The 13,549-nt window shown below is 40.0% G+C and overlaps 1 protein-coding gene across 6 annotated transcripts in view; it reads right to left on the bottom strand.

Moving 5' to 3' along the window:
- Positions 1-13,549, bottom strand: part of BTBD10 (BTB domain containing 10) — a 28,896-nt gene extending 15,347 nt beyond the window's left edge. The window contains exons 1-4 of one of the 6 annotated variants that reach the window (XM_081926930.1): positions 13,416-13,489; positions 11,189-11,244; positions 4,393-4,551; positions 1,507-1,650 (exon numbers count right to left, since the gene is read on the bottom strand). In XM_081926930.1, coding sequence (XP_081783056.1) covers positions 1,507-1,650; positions 4,393-4,493 — 245 coding nt within the window. In that variant the 5' untranslated portion in view covers positions 4,494-4,551; positions 11,189-11,244; positions 13,416-13,489. Of the gene's footprint in view, positions 1-1,112; positions 1,438-1,506; positions 1,651-4,392; positions 4,552-11,188; positions 11,245-13,415 lie in introns of those variants that run through there. The other 5 variants (XM_081926929.1, XM_081926931.1, XM_081926933.1 and 2 more) reach the window with 5 other exon arrangements.

The following is a 13,549-nucleotide window of genomic DNA, read 5'->3' as shown; positions in this document are numbered from 1 at the left end:
AACACATGTGCACCTAGAATACAGATTGCTGCCCAAACCTGGTAATTTGAAGGGGACATAAACCCTCGTTTGTAAACTCAAAACATTATCACACAGAATCACCCAGCCATTCCCATGTAGTGGCTTGCAACATGAATGGATGACTCCACACTATTTGTCTTCCTACAACAGCAAACCACATAAAGCAACTGTTTGTTGCAAGTCACTTCACACAAACATATTGATGTGCACAGAGCACATACCATACATGTAACCTTAAGAAGCCTCTATATAGTACAGTATTAGATTTGAACTAATCCAAACTAGTCTTAAGAAAAACAACCCATTAATTTCTATCAGCTATTTTGTGTATAAAACCATCAATTTTCTCATATTTTAAACAACTTCATATGATGCTCTACACTACAAAAATAATGCACTAAAAATGCAATAAAAATACAATTATGCAATAAATGATGCAGTTACAAAAAAATATTCAAGTCAACTAAAATGAAAGCAACTATTTTATCAGCCATAAGCATTTATAGTATATACAGTACAACTCTAGGAGCTGTAAAGCAATATGTTAAAACTACAGATTTAAGAAGCATGTTCAATATTCATAGTTTAAAGAAGTGTGTAGGGACTAACAATGAGAAAACTCAGATTTTAGAGTACCTTTTTTTAAAAAAAAAATGCCAACACTTTCAGAGACTTACTAACCAAATCTTTTTATCTTCCTGATTAAGTGATAGAGTACATTTCAAATAAATATTACACCTACAAAAACTTTGTCTATGAATCTTTCAAACAACAATAAAAGAATATTCTGTCTTGCACTAAAAAAGCTAGTCAACCAAACTTAAAAATAGCCCCTTCTAAGAAACTGCATTTGAGTGGATCTACAAACTTCCAACTCCTCTTAAATTAAGCTAAATAAATGCATCTTGACACCCAACAATAACATTTCTGTTTATATTACAGTCTTTCCTTGAGACAAAAGATCATGCACACACACATCTGCTCTTTGTCATATCAGACATTTAAAGAGATCAGACTACACAAAGGACAGTTAGTCTCCTTTGCATTCCAGCTCCTGCTAAATGCTGTTCAGATTATTAATGGTTACGCACCTGCTTTTGGCGTAGAACAAGGAAGAAACACAAAAACATGGGGAAAATATCGAGACCAAAGTACAAAGGAAATCCGCTCCCTTCCAGGCGGTAGATTTGGAAGCCAGCTCAGCATCCTCTGGCATTACTTGCTAAGTTCAGCATATTTGCTATTTCCATCCTCCTCTCAGTACTCCTCTGCACCATTAGCCTGCCTTACTTTCTAGCATCCTCTTTTCCTCTCACCCTCAAGGGTAACAATCCTGTTACAGCTATTCAGTCCATTAAGTGCTCAGAGACGCAAGCCCCCTAGATATTAATTCAATTCATTTTCTCGCAGCCACTGACTCAGCCGTGCACAGTGCAGTACTGACGTCTGACCTCACAGCCTCCTGTAAGCTGAATTCATGCTTACCATTTCCTCATCTCTGAGCAGCCATTGGCTAACAGAGTTGATGGACAGTGTAAGGAACGCATAAGAGAAGAGATGCTTGGTATATTGCCAAATGCCATCTGTGAAGCTATTTCTAGTCCTGCCAGCTTGTCAGATTTCAATAAACTAACAAAACAAGGGAAAAGGTTTATTCTATCACACATCTTTCATGCCTGATTTTGTAGTCATTCAAAGCAACACAAACTATCAAAGAGCTTCATTTGGGATCATATGGTTTGCTTGGATATTTAAAGATATTTAATAAAAGCCACCCTGTTTAGAGACATAGGAGAGAAAGGCAACAGTCAAGATAACTCAGGTTAAGAAACTGCCTGGGCAGAATAAGCAGGAGCCACTGTAACTGCTCTAACCAGACTTTCTTCCACAACTTCAATGTTTCTCAGTTATACAATTACAAACCAAGATCTAGGCTGCTGATGTGAGGGGACAAGACTTGCTTGTGGGCTTCCACAGACATCTGGTTGGCCACTGTGAACAGAATGCTCAACTGGATGGGCCTTTGGTCTGATTCAGCAGAGCTCTTCTTAACTCAAAAATGCAAGAAACTATTGAAGCAAACAAATATTTAGCTCTTTCTAACTCCAGAAAGGACGGAAGCCCCTCATAATAAATTATGCTCATCTGTAAAGTGTCACATGACCCCAAATGCTAGATTATTATTTTGTTTGGGCAGTGGCGTAGCGTGGGTTGTCAGCACCCGGGGCAAGGCAAGTAATTTGCGCCCCCTAACCCGTGGATTTGCGCCCTCTAACCCTAACCCCCAGATGTTGCGCTCGGTGCGGCCGGGGCCCCCCTGCACACCCCACGCTACGCCACTGTGTTTGGGAGTTGCAAAAATAATACAAGATTGATCCAGTATTTAATTCTCTAGCAAACAGCTTCCACAAATGAGTCTAGAAGGGGAGCATGCCATAGTTTTGCAGTAGAGTACTTGCTATTGATGGCCCTGTACCCAGCTTTGGTAACAAATGTTTGTTTGTTTTTTGAGATCTTAAAATGCTTGAAAACAATTTTGTTGTGAGATTTTCCATAATATTCCAAAAAATAAACACAGCATAATGACCCATGTTCTCTGTTCTAAACGTTATCTCCAAATGTACACTTTTAAAACTAAAGTCATGCATTTTTGTGTTTTATACTGTAAACCACCCTGTGATCCTTTGATAAAAGGTGGTATAGAAATCAGAAAACAAAGCTAGTTGCCAATTAAAAGCTAAAGGTAAAGGGACCCCTGACCATTAGGTCCAGTTGTGACCGACTCTGGGGTTGCGGGGCTCATCTCGCTTTATTGGCCGAGGGAGCCGGCGTACAGCTTCCGGGTCCTGTGGCCAGCATGACTAAGCCACTTCTGGCGAACCAGAGCAGCGCACGGAAACGCCGTTTACCTTCCCGCCAGAGTGGTACCTATTTATCTACTTGCACTTTGACATGCTTTCGAACTGCTAGGTTGGCAGGAGCAGGGACCGAGCAATGGGAGCTCACCCCGTCGCAGGGATTCGAACCGCCAACCTTCTGATCGGCAAGTCCTAGGCTCTGTGGTTTAACCCACAGGGCCACCTGCGTCCCAGTTGCCAATGACTTTTATTCATATAATGCAATTTTATTTTCATTTGTATTACTTGCATGATTTGTTACAACAGAATTTGCTGCTTGCAGTTCAGCTTTTTGAACCAAGCCTGATGTCCTAGGCTCAGGGTAAGTAACAACTTTTTTTGCAGTGCATATTAAGCAAACAAGCTATTCCAGCTGACCCAACATATCCCCATCTAGTGAAAGCCTGCTGAAATCGGGCTTTTTATCACTTCTGGAAATCACCCAGAGCTGAGGACCGAGTAGATTTTTCCAGAAACAGCAAATTTCAAATTGGAAAGCGGCTTCCTAGAATATGCCTGCTCACCATTCTTTTCTTAGATGATTCACAGACAGCTCTGTCGATATACACCAGCTGACTAAGGCCATCTAGGCTAAGGTTACCAGATTTTTTTCAATGAATCCAGGGATATTTTTCAACTTTGATGGATTTTGTATGGGGACTGATTTGTAAATCCGGGGACTGTCCTGGGGAATGGTCTGGTAACCTTAATCAAGGCAGCATATAAGCACAGTGGCTTCTAAGGTGTCCTGTTAACAGTCTTAAACCAATAGCATGCTTTTAGTGCTAAAGTAGCAATGATACCTTCTGCCAGTAATATTCTAGACTTCTTTTTCCATCTCTGCAATGAATACTTCAATACCCAGCGAGGCAGAGAGGATCATTTTGAAGTACAATGAATGTATATGAACTTCTAAATTTAAAGTTATTACATGCAAAGATGCCAGGTGTTAATTTGCTTAACATTTTTTATTATGGCAATGCAAGCTGCAAAGCAATTATTTCTGCTATCAAATGCCTTTACCTATTGGTTCAGCACAGTAAGAGTCAAGTTATAGAAGAAGAAAAAATTATGTAGTTAGACAAGTATGTCAAATAGTCAGTGTTGTTGACAGGACAATGGTTATTCAGATTATTCATTTGACCATATATATTGCCTTAGATGTGTATAATTTATACCTAGTGGCGTACTTGTTTCATTTAACATCTTTCTACCCAGGTCGGTGTTTTTGTTAAGTTTTAGATGACATAATCAATAATTGGTCAACTGAATTCTGTATTTTACACATTCTCAGATGGCTACAGCTGGCAGAAGTGAGAAGTGATTAACAAGCTCAATAAAGATACAAAAAATGATACATTAACTCAGAATGATGTTTATCATCTGTTACTGAGAGTATCAAACTTTTCAATAGTTTTTCAGAATCAATTTGGATTAAAGTTTTGAGATGCTATACAGCATATGTGCTACCTACCTTGAATGCTTACAAAGTTTACGGGGTCTACTATGCAATTTTCGATCACAATTCTCTGGATCACTGGAGTTACTGTCATAAGGATGAGGCCGTCCTGCCATTCCACTCCAAGCTTCCTCACACTACTGCTCTGAAAAGCATACAGCCAGCACTCATAACCTACATTAAAAGAGCAGCATTGACCTTTAAAATGCCATTTATAATAATAATAAAGCAAAATTAGAAGCATTTTGCTATTTATTCACATGCACCCACACAGTCAACATAACAAGACTTTTAGAAACAAAAAAACCTGAACTTGGCAATGGTACAGAGACATTTCCACTATGGGAAGTCAGTTTTAATTATATGCATGAATGTTTGCCGACATGGAACATTGATAGCAGCCTCTTTAATTACCTTTTAATAGTACATACAGAAATGCTTAACTGCACATGCATCAACAGTTTAAGCAAGAAACTCTAGGTTCTTTAATGCATGAGTCATAGGAATATCTGTCTTTGACAGATAGCAAAATGTGGCCTCATAGCCTCCCATTTATGATATAACACTGGAAGTTTTCACCATTTCCTTTGAATGGCTGGTACCTCCTCTCACCTAATCCAAAGTATGTTTTGAATTTATGCTTTGCCATGAAACCTTTTCAGTTCATTGTCTGAAAGAAGGCAAAAGTGCCCTTCAGTTTATCTGATAAGGGTCAAGTTCTTTGAATACTGGCCAATAATTAGGATGTATACAGAGCTTTTGAATATTCACAGCATTTCTCTTCAACAGCCTAGATGTCCATATGCATGGAGATAATATCCTGGTTCAGGCTTGCTTAGATTAAACTGGTTTATTGACTTGCTGGCTCAACATCATGCTTGCCCATCTCCCCCCCAAAAAACAATTAGGTACTAGATCAGGTGCTCCACAGCCAGGGCAGTGCGTGTGTACATGTGTGTAAACACAGCCCCAAAACTTGCAAATTACACTATTTAAAAAGCAGGTGCTTGTTTGTTTGTTTGTTTGTTTATTTGTATCTGGGCAGTGCTGGGCACTCCCCACTAATAGTATATATTCTGATAAACACTTTGAATCTCAGCATAGTCCTAGTTTCGATCCCCATAAAAATCATCATCTGTTTGCACAGGTGAACAGAGGTGGGGAGGGGAATGAAGTTTCTTTAGACAGTGTAATCATCGGAGCTATTTAAAAAAACCCTTATGAAGTATTTCAAAGCCAAACCAGATGTAACAAGTAGTTACTGAAGTCACCAACAATCTGCTTCTTTGGTCTACAAGAGAATATATACAATGAAGCTCCGAGCAACGCAAAATTATCCAAGACTTAAAAGAATCAAGACTATAGAGGGCAGGAGAAGATCAAGGGAAGAAAACATCTCAAGAAAAATAGGAAATCATCCATTCACTTAGTGCTGTGACTGAACATGAAGGTAGGTAAGAAAAACAGAGCAAGTAGGTCCTGTGTGGCTTTGAAAGAAATAAAACTGGTAGCCTGCATGATTTGGAGAGGCTGTCAACTGAGCACTAAAATATTGTTATCTGGACGGTCGGCTACTTACCATGTTGTGGTAATATGTGAAATCAATAATGTACTAGTTTAGAGGCATCTGCCAATCTAAATGCATTATGCTTCTAAGAAGAACAAAACTATATAATTAGCATACTGACTTCAGTTTGTTACTGATAAATTACCATTTTAAGTACTTAAGTATGTGACCCTTCAAGTGACCAAGGGTCGACTTTTTGTTGTTTTGACCAGTCAAATGCCACTTCCATACTTTGCCTTCAAGGTATGAAGGCATTCAAAGGCTGCTCTGGGAGAAGGAATTTACCTATGAGAAAAGAAATCTGCAGAGGGAGGGAAGGCTAGTCCCGTCCTTTTAGAATTGTGAACCCATTAGCCCTCAAACCAGGACTCAAATTCATAGTACATGTAATAATACTGAAAGCCATTTTTGGCAAGGTCTCTCTGCTGAAGCTACCATAAGAAGGCAGATTTATACAGGAGTATAACTGTTGTTTCTACCTAACTGTCAGACTGTATTTGAATCACAAATATATAGCCCTGAATTCCCTTTGACTTGAAAAAAGAATGTAGTTTGTTAATATACACATACTGGGTCTCTGCTATTATACTCTAAATAGACAAGAGTGGTTAGAGAGAAATGTCATGATAAAGGCTTCATTAAAATCTTAATTCTTTTCATTTCAATTTGTAATTTATACAATTAATCTCAATAAATGCTAACCACAAGAAGAGACTCAGCAAATATCATCATTAGACATGGAAGCTCTGAACTGAAAAGACCATTGTTCAACCCTCACTTGCCTGAATTCCCAAGGTGGCCTAAGGCAAGTTCCTCTTCTCACAGTTTCAGTTCCATCTCTACAATATGGGAATGACACTCACTGACTTTATAGTGTTATTGTAAGGTATATTTGAATAATCTGTGAAGTGCTTTGAATAATCTAAAAAATACATAAAAGTTATATTTGTCATATTACATACCCATCATATTTAATGAACCAGTATTAGACTGAGAAGCAATGTGTTACATTTAAGATCAAATCAATCCAATAATGAGACAATCAACTGGATCAGAAGTGCGATCATGTGAAGGAGCAGAGGTGTAACTTTTAGGCAGAAGGCCTTACGCTTCTGGCTCAAAGAGCACTGTATTTAAATATGCGTACTACTGATTAGGCTACTGACATGATCTCATTTCATAGCTTCACCTTATCAGATTTCTAATTAGCTCAGATGTAAATCCAAATACTAGCAAATGCCACAGCTTTCAGAAACTGTAACCATCTCTGACGTTATCTAATATCTGTTTTCAGGGCCATTTCAAGCAAGGCTTTCATTTCCCTTGCTTCCAGGCTATTGAAGCTGACTGTTTATTCCTGGTCACTCCACTTTAGTTGGTCCATTTTGCTGACTGTGTTGAACCTTACAAATAAACAATATGCAAGGAACTGAAACTGCTTTAAACTTACAACTTCCCTATACAATTTGAGTTTTCCTGAAATTGGTTTTGCAATTCTCATGTCATGGGATAAAGGTGTCTGTCTGCTTTATCAAGGACAGCATCAGTGACATTGAGAACTGGGACAATCCTCCCCCTGGACTCCTTCTATGCCTTAGGCTTCTGCAACACTTTTCTAAGTCAATGCTCTTATAGGTAGATCTTTGTACAACTTTTCCAATGGAGGAAGCTCCTCCTCAGTCTTCTCCCTCCCTGCCTGGATTCTTATTATCAAGACACACACTCTTTCTTTATCTTCCCAAGGGCTACATTTATATTTCCCCCAAGAAACAGATAGTGGCTTGTATTTTCAGTATAAAACTCTGTAAAGTACACCATCACAGGCATGGATAGCACCACTGTGTAGATAAATAAATGAATTTTGAACTAGCTGGTGTGCTAACCACTAAACTCTGGGCTCTTTCTATGTAACAAGTGAAGGGACAATACCTGAAAGATATGGGGCATTAACAAAGCAACAATGCTTTATTCCACTTTACTGTATCTTTTTTAAGGAAAGGGCTTTAATAGTGCTGTGCTGTTTTTATTGATTTTATCACTTGTAATTTAACAGATTTGGTTTTTATATTGTTTTCATTCTACGTGAGTTTAATTATTTGTAATGATTATTTTTATATGTTCTTAGCTTTTTGAATTTTATCTGTCTTGTTCTAATTTGTAAGCATAAAGAAATTGGAGTTCTTGTGGAAAATGCACTGAAAAGGATAAACCAAGAACTCTGGCCACAAGTTTCAATGTAAGGATTAACTACTACTCAAGAGTTGAAAAGAAAGAAACGTATATATTCTGCTAATTTGTAAGCAGCCTTGAGTCCCAGTATGAAAAGGCAGGATATAAATATAATCCTCCTCCTCCTAATTGTAGGTGGTGTAATCTGAACTAGCATAATCAATGATGTCAGAACTTGCTGCTATTCCAAATTCCATTCAGGAGGCTCGGGGGGGGGGGGGGCTACTGTCACCTGAACGGCAGGAAAGTGTGTGGGTCAGTTCTGAGCACTTAGCCCAAAGTCACACAATATGACCAAGCTAAATGTTTAGAATAGGCATAAGTTTCTCCTTGCCCCATTCTACCACACTCTGGAATGCCCCTTTTGAGGTCTTACATCAGCATAAATTGCACTGCCCGAGCCACAGACTAAGCCAGGGTGAGATCAGCCTTACTACTGTTGTCTATTTGCTGGTAACCTCTACGTTAGATTACTGCCTCTGAAAATGGTTCAGAAACTTCAGCAGGTGAAGAATTTGATGGCCAGGCTACTTGCCAGGGCAAGACGGTATGAACACATTACACTGATCCTGGCCCAATTGCACAGGCTGTCAACTAGTTTCCAGGCCAAATTCAAAGTGCTGGTTTTGACCTATAAAGCCTTAAATGCCTCAGGACCAAAATACCTCAAGGACCACCCCTCCCCATATGAACTGACACGGAGCCTGCAATCACCATTGGGAGCCCATCTTAGTGTGCCTCTAACACAATACAAGAACGGGCCTTTTTTGCAGTGGCTCCCCAAAGAAGGCTTGGCTGGCACCTTCATGATACACCTTTAGGCACCAGGTGAAAGTTCCTCTTCAACAAAGCCTTTGGCTGATTATCCTTTCAAATGTGCTTGTGGGTTATTGGTTTGTTTGTTTTTCTTGTCCTTATTATGTATTTTGTGTTTTTATCTTGTATTTTATGCTGTGAAGTGCCCTGAGATCTTTGGAAGAAGATATAACCATTTAATAAATAAAAATTAAAAATCTACCTGACTCAACTGGGAAAGACTAAGATCTGCCAAATCCAAACTCTCGTATCCCAGCAAATCTTGGGTTAGTTACCCGACTCTTCTTCCCCTTTCCTTTTCATCTGTCCTCATCTTCACACATCTCTTCCCCATTTACCCTCACATTCTCTCTTCCTTGTTTCTTCTTACATGTCATCACCCTCCCTGTCCCACGGTACTAAATAGATGATTGGGGCCAGATAGGCTTGTCTGATGGAGTAAACTTCTCTAGGTTCAAGTCATGGCTTTCATACAAGATAACTGACACTTTATGACATAGTTTTGCACATGAAATTACATTATGTCAAGAAACTTCCTCTGGAGAACTTTTATCAATTAGCAGTTTATTTGTTCCACTGTGATATATAGACAACTGATGGAATGAGAAGGAGGGGTGGTAAGCATTCTGCTGCTTCAGAATAATGAGGAGCTTACACTAGTTAAGGTACATTAGTGTAATGTTGAAGTTTTAGGAAACAGCACCTTATTTTATTTTCCAGTTTAAGTCATTGTCTAAAGTTCTACCAAATATCCATTTGGACCTTCACAAAGTAAAAATTTTAATAGCTGGTTTTCTATTTTAATGAAAGTTTTCGTCATGTTTAACAGCATGACATCCCGTTTAAGTGGGCCGGGAGGACACATTTGTTTTCCAAGGCCTTCAGTGATTAATATAAACTGAGCTGCGAAAGTGATACTGTGGTTTGGTTTTGTGTATTTAGGTATTTGTTGAGGTTATGTGCTAGCTTTTAGTAATGTTTATTTACTTTTTTATCTATCCCAACCTTCCTCACAAACAGAAGCACAGAGCAGCTTACAACTTAATTAAAATGCCATTTAAAACATTCCACAATAATAAAGAACTGAACAACCATTGTTAAAACTATAATATCACATCTTTAACTGTTGTGTTCCTGGGACAGCTAATTTTCAAATATCTTTTTATGTTATGATGAAGACGTTTTAAATGTTTTAAACTATATTGTGTTGGTTGCATTTTGTAAGTCACTTTATGATGGTTATTGAAAAGCAGGTTATAAATACATAATAAATTACAGGCATACTTTAAAGATCTGAGCAGCCAAAATGTGTTGCATTACCAATATTGTGGCACCTGCTAAGATTATTGGGGGTACTTCTGGATCCATAGCTGTCACTTGAGGCTCAGGTGGCCTTGGTGGCAACAAAGCGCCTTCCATCAGTTGTGGCTGGTGGCGATAGCTGCACCTTTCAGCTATGCTCTGGTAACCTCTAGGTTAGATTATTGCAATACATTATACATGGGGCTGCCTCTGAAGATGGTTCAGAAACTTCAGCAGCCAGGATGCTCACCAGGGCAAGACGGTTTAGCATATAGTGACACTGGTTGTCAGTTAGCAATTGAGCCAAATTCAAACTGCTGGCAATACCTCAAGGACTGCCTCTCCTCATATGAACTGTCCCAGACCCTGCAATCATAATCTAAGACCCTTCTTCATGTGCCCCCTCTACAAGACGTCTGGAGGGGGGCAACTGTTCTGTGGGCTTTTTTTGCGGCGGCTCCCTTGTTTATGGAATGTTCTCCCCAGTGAGGCTCACCTGGCACCTTCACTACATATCTTTTGGCACCAAGCAAAAACTTTCCTCTGTAACCAGGACTTTAACTATTTGTGGCCTTTTAGGAGTGGGTGGGATTTTTTAATGTACAGCATTTAATTTTCCTCTTGGTTTTATTGTATCTCTGTGGGGTTTATTGTCTTGCTTGTTTGTCTGTAAGTTGCTTTGGGTTGCCCTAGGCAACATAAAGTGACTAACAAATTTAATAAATAATAATAATAATTCACAGCAGCATGTAGTTATTTTTAAGAATTATGGACATTTTGCCTTTATGCCCAATGCCTCTAGGAATCACATTCTTCCTACTGATATTTACATAATTAAAATGCTCTCATAAATATATTCCTGTTTCTGTCCAGATTTAAGTCTCTCCTTTTACTTACCGAAGCCAGAACACTGTTCTACATTACTATGATAAAGGGGGCATTGTTGGAGGAGGCTGGAGACAAATTAATGAAAAATTGTGATGGAGCATCTCCCAAAGTAAGGCAAAAGAAGAAAAAAAAGCATACTAGTTTAGTAGTTGCAAATATTCTGTGAAAGGAAAATAATGAAGTTGTAGGTTTTGAAGAAGCAGAGCAGATAAGAAAACATAAAGGCCTGTTGTGTAAAATTCCAGGATCATAAGTGCTAACTGTTTTACAATAAAATGGGATGTTTATACTACAAAAGATACATGGTGTCTCACTGAAGCACCACACAGATTTAATGAGGCTTAAAATCTCTATTTAGGCAAGAATAACATTTTTTAAAATATTAATGGCGATATCCAATATTAGTTGTACTCAGAGCAGACCCACTGAAATCAAAATATGACTAGGGTTGGATGTCATCCATAATCTACTGTCATGTTACAATCCAGTAGATTAGTCTGAGACGCTTTCTATTATTTTCCATGAAGTGTATAGCCTAAATACAAATCTAAGTTAAGTATGTATATATTTGAACAAGTCCATTAATACACCCAAATTGTTTTGAAATATAAGAAAAGTACTCAAACATTTTACATGTCTTAAGTATCTATGGTTTAAAACTTTTAACACTGCAAGAATAAAATGACTGACAAAATGGCCACATTCACACACAAGCCAAACCACAGCTTAGCAGAAATGTGTAGGCTACTGGAGAGGAGAGGAAATTGTAACCACTTTGTTCCTTCCTAGTCCTAAAGTCAGTGCAGTGTGTCAGCTAAGCCAAGGTTTGGTTTACCATGTTATGTGAACCAATAACTCCTTTCCAAAAGAAAGAAACTGGCTAAATACCATCTGTTGGAATTTAATTTTTGTCAGATGACGGATGCCAACAACAACAATTTATAAAGAAGGTATGTGGCATGACATCAAAAGTATTGTTAGAAAATATTTTTCAAAATACTGAAATACAATACTAAACAAAAACAGTGGCACCAACTGAGTTACATGAATGACACAAGGATAAAAGAATAAATGATAAGTCTGGAACGAGTGATGTGACAGATATGGGGATACCGGAATTACTGGACCCAACTGCATTCTCCTGTACTGGTAGCCAACTCTAAGAATAGTAATAAAAAAACCGACAAACGACACTGTAAATGATTTGTGGCACAAACAACATCCCTTATCTTCCCAAGTAAACATTAGAAATATTTTAAGCCTGCTCTCTTTGGAACACCAAAGTCAGAATAAGCTACAGAAAGAGCAGCACATATATTGGGAAAATTACAAGGCAACTTTTCCCATAAATCTATGCTTTCCGTTAAAAGATTCAAAACAGTCCAACTTTTTTGAGTACAGTATTGTATTCTTAAAATTCTCCCCCCCCACACACACACACAACCTCTCCACCTCCTCATCCCGGGCTTTCCCCAATATGCCCCCCAACACCTTTCCAGAAGGGCAGGGCAGGGCAGGATGTGGCAAAGAAGGGGGCAAAGGTGAGCTACCCGTGACAAGGCACTTCTGTGGGAGCAGCCATACGCCCAACAAGCCCGTCGGTGAAAACGCTAAGAGCACCAGGAGAGGAAGGAGGGCACTGGGAACCGGGAATCACCATGAACGAGGCCGTAAACAGCCTATAAATAAATTAATAATAATAATAACAACAACCACCACCACCTCAATCCCGCCCTTCCTTCCTCGCAACTCTTTGTGGTCCACATGGGTTTTAAAACAGATACCCCCCTCCTAGAGAAACCTGTCTTGCCGCACTTGTCAGGTAGACGCAGATACACGCGCATCTGACGCGCGTCACGCATACACTCACACTGTCAGGTATGCGCGTGTACACACACAACCGTACCTTAATACCACCACGCGGCACTCACCACCACACGTACCCGGCTTCCCAACAACCGCTGACCCTCCTCATTTTATAGACCTCCCTGGTAACGGCCACCCACCCTCCGCCAGGACAGACGAGCAGCGCCCACCTGCCCCAACCTGGCTGCCACCGCGACGCTTCGGATCTCCGGCTCAGACTCGCTTCCGTGGGAGAAAACAACCGGTGGCCGCCGCCCGCTGTCCTGCCTCTGCCTGCCGACCACCGTCTCCCCGACCCTCCCATTCTGCCCCAAACAACCCCCCGGGGGGAAGCTTAAAGGGCCTCCCGCCGCCCTCCCACTTTCCTCACCTGCTGCGCCCCACGACGCCGGGGCTCCAGCCTCGCCGAGCTTCCCCCTCACCGCCGCCTCTCGCCGGCAACTGTTGCTGCTACTAGGCCCCGGCCGGCCGTCTGCCCCTGCTCTCGCGAGAGGTAGGCGCGGA

This window comes from Podarcis melisellensis (genome assembly GCF_964234715.1).
Source record: "Podarcis melisellensis genome assembly, chromosome: 1".
Taxonomy (NCBI): Eukaryota; Metazoa; Chordata; class Lepidosauria; order Squamata; family Lacertidae; genus Podarcis; species Podarcis melisellensis.
The sequence above is the reverse complement of the archived record's forward strand: the minus strand, read 5'-3'. Positions and strand labels throughout refer to the sequence as shown.